The sequence below is a fragment of the Malaclemys terrapin genome, chromosome 10 (assembly GCF_027887155.1).
Source record: "Malaclemys terrapin pileata isolate rMalTer1 chromosome 10, rMalTer1.hap1, whole genome shotgun sequence".
Classification (NCBI taxonomy): Eukaryota; Metazoa; Chordata; order Testudines; family Emydidae; genus Malaclemys; species Malaclemys terrapin.
In genome coordinates this window covers 47,232,244-47,244,487 of record NC_071514.1, presented here as the reverse complement: position 1 = coordinate 47,244,487, position 12,244 = coordinate 47,232,244, and the positions used below count along the sequence as shown (strand labels likewise).

Here is a 12,244-nt window from a genome sequence, read left to right as displayed (position 1 = left end):
AGGGTGGTGTTAATGTGGCCATCGCTTATTTGTACGGTGGTGTCTAGGAAGTGGACCTCCCGTGTAGATTGGTATTGCAGAATTCTGAGTACCAGAAGGAGGCTGCCAGACAACTCTCCAATACCAAATTCTACAGGCCGCTTTCCTCAGATCCCACTGAGGAATACACTAAGAAACTGCACCATCTACTCAGGACACTCCCTACACTAACACAGGAACAAATCAACATACCCTTAGAGCCCCAACCGGGGTTATTCTATCTACTACCTATCTATCTACTATCAATGCCCCTCTGCTATGTACATTGGCCAAACTGGACAGTCACTACGCAAGAGGATAAATGGACACAAGTCAGATATCAGGAATGGCAATATACAAAAACCTGTAGGAGAACACTTCAACCTCCCTGGCCATACAATAGCAGATGTAAAGGTAGCCATCTTACAGCAAAAAAACTTCAGGACCAGACTCCAAAGAGAAACTGCTGAGCTCCAGTTCATTTGCAAATTTGACACCATCAGATCAGGATTAAACAAAGACTGTGACTGGCTATCCAACTACAGAAACAGTTTCTCCTCCCTTGGTGTTCACACCTCAACTGCTAGCAGAGCACCTCACCCTCCCTGATTGAACTAACCTCGTTATCTCCATACTGATTTATACCTGCCTCTGGAGATTTCCATTACTTGCATCTGAAGAAGTGAGGTTCTTACCCACGAAAGCTTATACTCCCAATACTTCTGTTAGTCTCAAAGGTGCCACAGGACCCTCTGAGCTTTGTTTTGTCTGCAAATTTTATAAGCATCCTCTTCGCTCCCATTATCCGTCACTAATGAAAATATGGAATAGTAGTGAATCCATGACTGACCTCTGCAAGACCGACCACTGCAGGGCATCAGTAAACATGCCTGCCCAGTTTGACAGTGAACCATTGATAACTCCTCTTTGAGAATGATCTTTCAACCAATTGTGCACCCACCATATAGTAATTTTATCTAGACCACATTTGCTTACGAGAATGTCATGTGGGATGGTGTCAAAAGCCTAACAAAAATCAAGATATATCCTGTTTACTGCTCCCCCACGCATCCATTAGGCCAGCAACCTAATTTCATTCTTTGAGAGGGTTAGTTTGGCATGATTTGTTCTTGGCAAAAACCATGTTGGCTATTCCTTACAATCATATTATCTTCTAGGAGCTTACAAACTGATTGGGTAATAATTTGAAAGGAAGCACCTGATTGGCTGGTGAAGGTGCCAGCTGTTCAGCCATCTGGTATTACCATTCAGAGGTGGACTTAGCTCCCCTAATGAAGGTAGATGAAAGGATTTTGGCTTCTATCTGAACCAAACCTCTGGATCTATTCCAGGGTTCACCCATCGTTGCACACGGGAAAGCTAATAAAAATAGTTTAAAGCTGGGTCATGCCAGATATGGGTTATTGCATCAGTGTTGCCATTAATCCTGAAACAGCACATTCATTCCCAAGATGAGTTGAAATCAACCCCTGCCTGCAGATCTGAACACCTTAGACTTGCAGGCGGGGTTGGGATCCAGGATCAGGTTTCCCAGCTGGCTTGTTTAATACATTTGGCTGAACCAAGCACCTGTTTCTGAATGCCACCAAACTAGGGGGTGAAGGAAGGTTTGAAAGTCAGACCTGGCTTCTGCATCTCAGCCCCAGCTTTGACAGCTCCCAGCAGCTCAGTGCATGCGTGACACTATGTCAATATAAATGATACAGAAATACAGAGAAACCCTTTGGCGTTTCCCCTAACAATAAAGGAAAATGACTAAACAGAGCATGCAAGCCCAGAGATGTGACTCCAGAAGAGTGCCTCCATCACTGCTCCCCATCCCTGCAGGAACGCGGTAAATGATCACAAGCTTTTCTCCAGCCTTGGAGGAATTGGCTTGGGCTTCCTTGTTGCAGTGTTTGGCTCCAAACTTGCTGGTTGCGAGGTGGTTTCTGAGCAGATGTTCCGCCGTGTTCTCTGAATTGGCCAATGCCACGTTGACTGAGACCTCACGAGTACCAACCTCGTTGGTGGCCAGGCAGGTGTAGGTCCCTTCCTCTTGCTTGCTGAAGTTGGGGATGACCAGGGTGCCATTCTTGAAGAGCAGAAAGCTCTCTGCACTCTGCTTGGAGCCCCCAGCAGATAGGTCATTCCCATCTCTTTCCACTTTGGGCCCATTTATCTCTGTTCCTTGGCTGGAGGTCTGGATCTCCCACCTAATCTCTGGCTGGGGGCTGCCCGTGACACTGCAGTGCAGCATGAGCATGAGCCCATCATACAGCATGGTGTTGTCCAGGTTGGGGTGGTACGTCAGCTGCACAGAGGGAGGCGCGCACTGCAGGTCGGGGATCTTCCCCAGGGGGACGCCTCTGAGGCTTTCCGGGGCTGCACAGCTGATGGAGTCCCTCTCGGGGATGGAGATCAGGGTGTTCTCAGCCCAGGTCTTCAGCCACAGGAGCCTGCAGGTGCAGTTCAACGGGTTGTTGTAGATCTGCAACTGGGACAGTGAACTCATGGCATCAAAAGTGCCCTGGGCGATGGTGGTGAACTTGTTGTCATTGATCCACAGGGACCTCAGGTCTTTCAGGGTGTGGAAGGCCTCCCAGGGCAGCTTCACAAGCTGGTTGTTGTTCATCTTCAGCAGCTGCAGGGCACTGAGGTTGTACAGATCCCCCCAGGGGAACTCCGCAAGCTGGTTATGGCTGAGGTCTATGTTTTTCAAATGCAGCAGCCTGGCAAAGGTGCCTTCCTCAATGGTGCAGATTTCATTGTGAGCCAGCCACAATGACTGTACCTGGGTGACCTCCAGAAAGGAGCTCTGCTGTAGGGAGGTGATCTTGTTGGCAGACAGGGTGAGGGTGGTCACGTTGGAGGGCAGCCCTGCGGGGACCGCCTGGAGATCTCTGTAAGCGCATTCTGCTAGCTGGCGGCCATATTTTTTTTCTATGCAAGTGCAGGGCTCTGGGCAGCCCTGGCTCACCCCAAAGAAAGTTGCAATCCACAGGCAGAGAAATGGACCCATCATTTCTCCTGTGGGTAAAGAGACCAAGATTGGCACAAGTTATTTTGCTTGCATCTTTTCTCTAAGAACTCACTGCTTCTCTCCTCTGGACTGCAGCTTGGAGCAGCATTTTCCCCTCTGGTTTTTATTTAGCCAATCAACCCAAGGAACAGCAGATGATTACAACGCCACACATGGCTAGGTATAATTGTTTAAATGATGATAAATGTGATGAAAAGAAGATTTAAATCTGATCTGAATAAAGTATTTACATTCTAACAATAATAGATCCTTAGAATCCAGTGACAGATCCTTAGAATCCACACATATTGTAGCTCCTAAATAACTTTGAAGATCTGAGCCTTTATGTTGGCAAAGCCCTAAAACAACGGGGCCTGGATCTCAGCTGGGTCCCCTAGCTGCCACTGGAGTACAAATAGTTAATAATACATAGAGCAAAATCAGCTCAGATTTCCCTCTGTTCCAGTTTCACAAGTGGACTCAGATATATATCTATTTTTTTCCCTACAGGCAGTTTTAGCTGCTACCTTCTTTCCCTCTACCTATCATTTATAAGCAGATTTTTGTTGGCAAATATATACACCTCTACCCCAATATAACGCTGTCCTTGGGAGCCAAAAAATCTTACCGTGTTATAAGTGAAACTAGGGTTACCATATTTCAACAATCAAAAAAGAGGACGGGAGGAGCCCCGCCCCCCATCCTGTCCTAGCCCCGCCCCTGCCCCTTCCACTCCCTCCCACTTCCTGCCTGCTCAGAACCCCCCCACTCCTTGTCCCCTGACTGCCCCCTCCTGGGACCTGCCCCTAACTGCCCCCCAGGACTCCACCCCCTCCCTAAGCCTCCCTGCCTCTTGTCCCCTGACTGCCCCCTCCTGAGACCTTCCCCACACCCTAACTGACCCCCTAGGACCCTACCCCCTACCTGTACCCTGACTGCCCAAAACCTTATCCACCCCCCCAGAAAGCCCCCCCTGAACTCCCGACCCATCCAACCCTCCCCCTGCTCCCTGTCTCTTGACTACCCCCCCCCAGAACCTCCCTGCCGCTTCTCTGACCCCCGGCCCCCTTACTGTGCTGCAGAGCAGCGCGCTCGGAAGCGGGGGAGGGGAGCAGGGTCAGAGCTCCAGACTGCCAGAGGCCGAGGCGAACGGCCGGCCGGCGATCTGCGAATGCAGGGAGGGAGGGGAAAGGAGAGAGAGGAGGGGACTGGTCTCAAGTTTCAGGGGAGAGGAGGGGGAAGTGAAGGAAGGGCTCTGGCTGCCGGAGTCCCGTGCGAGTGGCACGATCCAGCCGGCTGCCCTGTAAGCCGCGCACGCTCTGCATGGGGGGGAAGTCCGGACATTGACAAATTCCCCCCAGACGCTATTTTTAACTCAAAAAAGCTGGACATGTCCGGGGGAATCCGGACGAATGGTAACCCTAAATGAAACTGCGTTACATCGAACTTGCTTTGATCCACCAGAGTGCAGCGCGGTCCCCCCCCACCCCGGGTCACTGCTTTACCACGTTGTATCTGAATTGGTGTTATATCGGGTCGCGTTATATCAGGGTAGAGGTGTGTGTGTATAGTAATCACTGCAATGTCGTGATTACTGTAAGGTTTGCAAAATGATTTTGGACAATGCAAAAGACAGGGCTGATTTGCCAAACTGTGAGACTGCATGAAACCAAGAAAGCATAAGATTCAATGGGTATTATCACAAGATGGGTGCGAGGAGTTGGCTCCAGTCTGTCTGTCTGTCGGAGAGAGAAATGTGAAAGAATAGTAAAGATTTTACATTAATCTGATGGTATTTTCTGCTCTAGTCGATGCGTTTCTAAGCCTGGCAGAAGGCGCGTGTGTGTGTGTGTGTGTGTGTGTGGAGGGGGAGGGAGGGGATTGGAAGCAATATTTGGAACATGGCTCTATTGCTTCAAAACCTGGCTTTTGTCTGCTTCCCATTTCCCATCCCCCTTTCCACTTACTAGCCTCCCATAGCCTACACTTTTCTCAGCTGTTTATTAAGACAGTGTCTGGATGTTATTGTTGGCATTTGCCTCTCCAGTCCTGGCCTGTGGATTTTTTTCTCAGCCCCCTCCCGGCCGCTTGGGCCAAGAAGAATGCTTTCTTCTAACATTCAGTGCATCCACTCCTCTGCTAAACCTTGCCAGGAGTATCCTGAGGAGTTTGCAGGTACTTGATAGCAATACAGGCCTCCACGCAGCTCAAACACAGCCCTGTGCTTTCCTACCCTCAGGTTTTGACAAACATGACTTTTTTTTTTTTCAAATTGAAACATCCATGGCTTCAGTTTCCAGTAAATAAAGTCTCCCTGTTCTGCAGGGGAGTCAGAGACCTGGCTTTAAAGCCACAAGGACAATTGATTTTAGGCTATTGTATGGCCCACATTATCAGCTTATCAAACAGTTCTCAGCTATGGTTGGGCCTCTATCAACATCAGCCCAAGTAATGTTGCTCAGCAAGTCCCACTCAGAAATGATTTTAGAGGCAAGATTTTTCTGCAGATAAATGGGCCAGTGTTTCAAATAATTACCTAGGAAAAGAAAGTTAAATGCTAATACTCTTATTTAAATATAAAGACTCCCATATTGATCACTTAAAAGGCAAACTGTTACCTCTTTTTGCTCCTTCCTCCTCTGGCTTCCAGAGCAAATCAGTTCAAGGCAAACTCTGTAAACATTGTTCTAGGTCCTGTCAGAGTCACACAGTCCAAAAATGTTGTTAATAAAAAAACCCACACACCTCTGCCCTTGCAAAAAAGCGCTTAAGAAAGTACAATCACCTTTTGCTGGTTGCATGCCTCAGGGAGAAGCAATAGTCTTTGCTATCGGTCCTACAACAGTTGTACCGTTATTCCTGGTGTATTTACGAACAACAGCGTTTATTTGCCCAGCTTTGCTTGCGTCTGAAGTGGGCATTCACCCACAAAAGCTTATGCTCCAATACTTCTGTTAGTCTTAAAGGTGCCACAGGACCCTCTATTGCTTTTTACAGATTCAGACTAACACGGCTACCCCTCTGATATTTGCCCAGTGTTGTCTTTGTGGCTATATGGGCAGGGAGGCCTAAAAGCACCTTTAAATCGAAGCGATGTCCCATGAACCAGTTGAATCCCTGCTCCTCAATTGATTTTTCCTGGCAGGTAATAGTGTATAATATATATATGTATAATATTTCAGTGTCCCACCAGGCTCATCCTGAAGATATAACTGACCACTTATTTTCAGCAGCAAGGACCTGCCTTTCATAAGTGACTCTAGAAACTTAAATGGAAAAAGATGCCAAATTATTCTCTCTCCCCTGCCCCGCCCCCCTTTCTCTTGTGATACAGCTAGGAATCTCTTAAAGAAACAGTAAATGGCAAAACCAGCTTGTTATGAGAATTCAGGACTCCGAGCCTCTGAGTTGCAATTTCCATTTCCAGGGCAGATTTTCAGTTGATTTCTCTCTTCTCTCCTCCTTTTCCCCCCCTCCCTTTTTTTAACAGCACCAACCCACTTAAAAATCTGTATTTTCCATGCTCTGCAATCTGAAGGAAAAATAACTCCAGGATTTTTTTTTTTAAAGAATAACTGATGAAGCAAAACTCTGTTAAATGGCCCATTCCCTGCTCTGAATTCCTAGTGCTAAGTAGCCAGTGTGGTTCTGCTATGAAATATATAAATTCTCCTCATTGCCTCTGCTACTGATTTAGTGGCCAAAATGCCTGAGTCTGAGCCATACTGTCAGCCATAGGCTAGCCCCTTTTCAGATCGGTAGCCAAGAACTTTATACATTAATTTTTGAAGAGCTGATGAAGCCCATAGAGAAATCTTAGACATGCAGGGCCAGATTCCGTGATCTGGCCCAATGTAAATTACATTTCCCTGCAGTGGCTGAGCCCTTTGCACTGAGTGCAACCAGGTTGTGGTTCCGTATTCACTCTCCCTTGAGTTTCTTGCCATAGTGTGAGCAATTTTAACTCCCTCTGGGACCCACTTTTATGGAGGCTACTTTTGGGAGGCAATAAATCAGTGTGCTACCTCAGTTAGCCTGTTGAACTCATCGCCACACTTTATCACGGAGTCCCAAAGCTTGTCAGGATTAAAAAAAAAAAAAAAAGTTTGAGCATTTTATATTAGTAGTAATGGGAACAATCATGGTTACAATAGCTAAGATAAAAATATAAGGGATATAAACCCTCATTCATCAGCACATCAGCCAACTATTAACAATAGGAGTCAGGAAGAAAATTCCCCTATGGGCAGGTTATTTCATAATTGTCCACTATAGATTTTGTTTACCTTCCTTTGAAGCATCTGTCTGGATGCTGTCAGACAGGGGGCTGGAAATGATGAAAGACTGGTAATTCACAAATCTTAGAGATGAAAAGACCTGCTAAATTGCATTCATTCCCAGGAAAGGGCAGATTAAAGTCCAATTTCCCTTACTGGGACAGGTCTGATGTGAAACAGAACCTATGCTGAACTCACACATGGTGCTGTACAAGCCAAGGTAATAAAAATGTCTGTAATGTACAAAACTCTAGCAAGCAGCCAGGTACAATAAATAAATAATAGCTAGGAGCTTCCATAAGCAATGATATGTATGCCAAAATGGCTGCTATGGCATCACCATAATGTAATTGTTGCAGACAACATAGAAATTCAACAGAGTGGTGAGGTACCCGGTCTTTGTATAACACTCTATCCAGGGTGTAGCAGATAAACATATAAACCCTCCAACATGCATCATACCGTGGTGGGGGTGGTGAAGCCTTCCTGACCCCGCTCATTGTTTGCTGTATGCCCTGAAGCATGAGAATTGATAACCCTTGCCATTTTAATCCTAGCTAATGCAGCCCTAGACACTATTCTTCATCGTATCAATGTTTAATGTGCCAGAAACCCTTCTGTAACTTTATAGCAAGCCTGAGTCCTACCAGTGTACAAACAAACTGCACTAGAAATGAAAAGACTTCTTTGAGCCAAAAGCCTCCATGAAGTCACTGTAGCTATAGGAACCAGGGATGTAGAAAAAGCAGCAAGACTTTGGCCAATTTTGGTTTTCACTAGCCAGAGTTGTAGGATTTCATGGAGCAATGCAGCTGGTTGTTGATCCACTTAGGGCCAGAATCTGGCACGGGTCTGGAGTAAACGAGAGGCAAACGTGGCCCATGCTTTCTCAGGTACTGCGCTTATGCACATGCTTATACACAAGCCTCAACAATACACATGTACACAAGCTTCAACAATGTTGAATTTAATCATGTGCTTAAATGCTTTCCTGGATCAGGGCTTAAAACTAGTGCCCATCCAATATTTCATGTGTCCTGATGGAACAAGTGCAGACATCATCTTTAGTGGCATTAGGCCCATTTACCCCAAGGCTGAATAGACTCATAGACTTTAAGGTCAGAAGGGACCATTATGATCTTCTAGTCTGACCTCCCACATGATGCAGGCCACAAAGCCGTCCCAACCCTTTCCCTTGACTCTGCTGTTGAAGTCCCCAAATCCTGTGGTTTAGAGACTTCAAGTAGCAGAGAATCCTCCAGCTAGTGACCCCTGCCCCATGCTGCGGAGGAAGGCGAAAAAGCTCCAGGGCCTCTGCCAATCTACCCTGGAGGAAAATTCCTTCCCGACTCCAAATATGGCGATCAGTAGAACCCCGAGCATGTAGGCAAGATTCTCCTGTCAGATCCTCATTGGCCATTGATACTATTTACCAGCGATGGCACACTGTTTATTTGACTAAAATCATGTTATCCCATTAAGCTATCCCTCCATAAACTTGTCTAGCTTAATCTTAAAACCAGACAGGTCCTTCGCCCCCACCGTTTCCCTCGGAAGGCTGTTCCAATATTTCACCCCTCTGACGGTCAGAAACCTTCGTCTAATTTCAAGCCTAAACTTCCCCACGGCCAGTTTATATCCATTTGTTCTCGTGTCCACATTAATACTGAGCTGAAATAATTCCTCTCCCTCCCTGGTATTTATTCTTTTAAATAATTATTGTCTGACCCTCCATTATCTTATCCCCCCATAATTTCCTGCAATGGTGAAAATTTAAATTGAAAAAAAAATTGCTTAAAACGCATAATTTTGTGCAAATGTTGACAACTGAAATTGATAAAAATGTTTAAAGTTGCACATTTATTTTTTTATCAATTTGATGGATAAAATCAAAGTTGACTTTTGCCAAGCCTGTTTACACCTGTGGTCCAGGCTAGCCTCCCAATGCCCCGGCAAGTGGTGTAGAAAAGGATTTGTATCAATCTGGCAGAAGAGTAAACAGAGGGAGGTGAAATGACTTCCCAGAGGTCGTGCTTGGCCTAATTCTGTTATCAGTTACATCAGTGTGAATTGGGAGCGATGTCAGCCCAGCCAGTGGAGGGACCAGAGATAGGCCTATTAGTTTACCTTCCTGTTCAAGCCATGATGCTGCTGTGATGATATATGTGAGTCACGGCTGACTCTTGAATCACTGGCCAGGCCGATGGTCACAGGCTGCACCATGAGACATCCTCTGAAATGAGCCTGCTCCTGATGTAATAGCCATGGGACAGCTTTCGTTTGAGATACTGATTCTGACAGAGGCCTTGTCTATACTAGAGAGGGTTTGCTGGCATTGCTGTCCCAGCAAACCCTGCTAATAGAGCCAAAGCTTATCCAGAAAAGAGGACTTGTGCCAGTGCAGCTTATATACAGGAGCAGTGGTGCGGGAAGGTAGTGCCACTGAAGTGGAAATATTGGGGGAGCTGACATGTATTTCCAGGCTCCCTTCGTGTTTTCTGCACCCACAATATCTCCCAGAGGTGAGAGCAGGACCTGGAGGAGGGGCTGCAGCAACCACTATTGTGGATGAGTTTGGGCTGGTTGCTAGGGAGCAGATAACAATGCTCTACTTTCCCTGCCTTCTAGCCACCGTGGCCTGCGGGAGGGAGGGGCAGGAGGATGTGCACCAGCTGCTGGGGTGGGAGAGAGGGCACTGGCATAAGACACCAGCAACTGAGTGTGGATGGGGAGAGCACAAGGCACTGGGCACCAGCCACAGAGGAATGGCAGTAGGAAATGCCAGGATGCCCTTTCCCAGCCTGGAGCTGGCTGCCAGTCTCAGGAGCTCTCTGTGCTCCCTTACCAATCCCTCCAGCCTCTCCCACCCCATTCACAGTGAGCTTCCACTTCCCCTTAACGAAATGGGCTGTACCAAGGAAGGGACGTTATTGCCTAAATGACTCTGGTGACTGGGAGCTTGTGATTATTTCACACTCTTAACCAACATGTTGGCAAAACTTGTACATGCAACCCAGGCCATCAGCACTAAGGGCATGTCTACGCTATGATATTAAGTCAATTTTATAGAAGTCGCTCTTTAGTAATCGATTTATACTGATATATACAGTCGATCGCACGTGTCCCCACTAAGGCAATACTGTGGCTAGCATTGACTCTGAGTGGTGCACTGTGGGTAGCTATCCCACAGTCCCCGCTGCCCATTGGAATTCTGGGCTAAGCTCTCAATGCCTGATGGGGCGAAAACATTGTCACAGGTGGTTTTGGGTACACGTCATCAGTCTCCTCCCTCCCTCCTTGAAAGCAATGGCAAACAATCATTTTGCACCTTTTTTCCTTGGTTATCCATTTAGATGCCATAGCACAGCAAGCATGGAGCCTGCTCAGCTGCACACCGCTTTTGTGAGCGTTGTAAACACCTCGTGCATTATCCTGCAGTATGTGCAGAGCCTACCTAGGAGCCGCCATTATGAGGAAGATTGTGAGGAGGACATGGACACAGACGTTCCTGAAAGCATGGGATGTGGCAATTGGGACATCATGGTGGCACTGGGGCATGTTGTTACAGTGGAACGCTGATTTTTGGGCCCAGCAAACAAACACAGACTGCATCCGCAAAAAGAAGAACAGGAGTACTTGTGGCACCTTAGAGACTAACTATGCATCCGAAGAAGTGGGCTGTAGTCCACGAAAGCTTATGCTCTAATAAATTTGTTAGTCTCTAAGGTGCCACAAGTACTCCTGTTCTTCTTTTTGCAAACACAGACTGGTGGGACCGCATAGTGTTGCAGGCATGGAATGATTCCCAGTGGCTGCAAAACTTTCGCATGCATAAGGCCACTTTCATGGAACTATGCGAGTTCCTTTCCCCCACCCTGAAGCAAAAGAATACCAAGATGAGACCTGCCCTGACAGTTGAGAAGCGAGTGGTGATAGCTCTGTAGAAGCTTGCAATGCCTGACTGCTACTGGTCAGTCAGTAATCAATTCAGAGTAGGCAAATCTACCGTGGGGGCTGCTGTGATACAAGCAGCCAGGGCAATCAATACCCTTCTGCTAAGAAGGGTAGTGACTCTGGGAAATGTGCAGGTCATAGTGGATGGCTTTGCTGCAATGGGTTTCCCTAACTGTGGTGGGGTGATAGACAGAACACACATCCCTATCTTGGCACTGGGCCACCTTGCCAAAGAGTACATAAACTGCAAGGGGTACTTCTCAATGGTGTTGCAAGCACTGGTGGATCACAAGGGCCATTTCACTGACATCAACGTGGGATGGTTGGGAAAGGTGAATGGTGCTCACATCTTTTGGAACTCTGGGCTGTTCAGAAAGCTGCAAGAAGGAACTTTCTTCCCAGACCAGAAAATTATCATTGGGGATGTTGAAATGCCAATAGTTATCCTTGGAGACCCAGCTTATCCCTTGCTTCCATGGCTCATGAAACCATATAGAGGCAGCCTGGACACCAGTAAGAAGCGGTTCAACTATAGGCTGAGCAAATGCAGAATGGTGGTAGAATGTGCCTTTGGATGTTTAAAGGGGCACTAGCGCAGTTTGCTGAGTAGGTTAGACTTCAGCGAAAGCAATATTCCAATATTGCTGCTTGCTGTGTGCTCCATAAAATCTGTGAGAGTAAGGGGGAGACGTTTATGGCGGGGTGGGAGGTTGAGGCAGATCGCCTGGCGGCCAATTTTGAACAGCCAGACACCAGGGCAATTAGAAGAGCACACCGAAGCGCGCTGCGCATCAGAGAGGCTTTGAAAAACAGTTTCATGACTGACCAGGATATGGTGTGACAGTTGTGTGTGTTTGTCCTTGATGCAAAGCATCCCCCTTTGGTGAATGTACTTTCCTATAAGCCAATCCCCCTCTCCTCTTCGACCACAGCTGGCACATGAACTAAAGTCCCTATTGTTCTGAATCCATTC

General features: G+C 47.0%; 1 protein-coding gene across 1 annotated transcript; it reads right to left on the bottom strand.

Annotated features, from left to right (window-relative positions):
* Positions 1–702: 702 nt before the first annotated feature.
* ISLR (immunoglobulin superfamily containing leucine rich repeat) lies at positions 703–5,783 on the bottom strand. The gene is made up of 2 exons (XM_054042026.1): positions 5,659–5,783; positions 703–3,048 (listed from the first exon to the last, which is right to left on the bottom strand). Exon 2 carries the CDS (start codon positions 3,041–3,043, stop codon positions 1,775–1,777), a length of 1,269 nt encoding a protein of 422 aa, XP_053898001.1. The 5' UTR covers positions 3,044–3,048; positions 5,659–5,783; the 3' UTR covers positions 703–1,774.
* Between the last annotated feature and the right edge of the window lie 6,461 nt (positions 5,784–12,244).

Coding starts and splice junctions, on each gene's coding strand:
- ISLR (XM_054042026.1), bottom strand. CDS start 3,043: ATGATGGGTCCATTTCTCTGCCTGTGGATTGCAACTTTCTTTGGGGTG.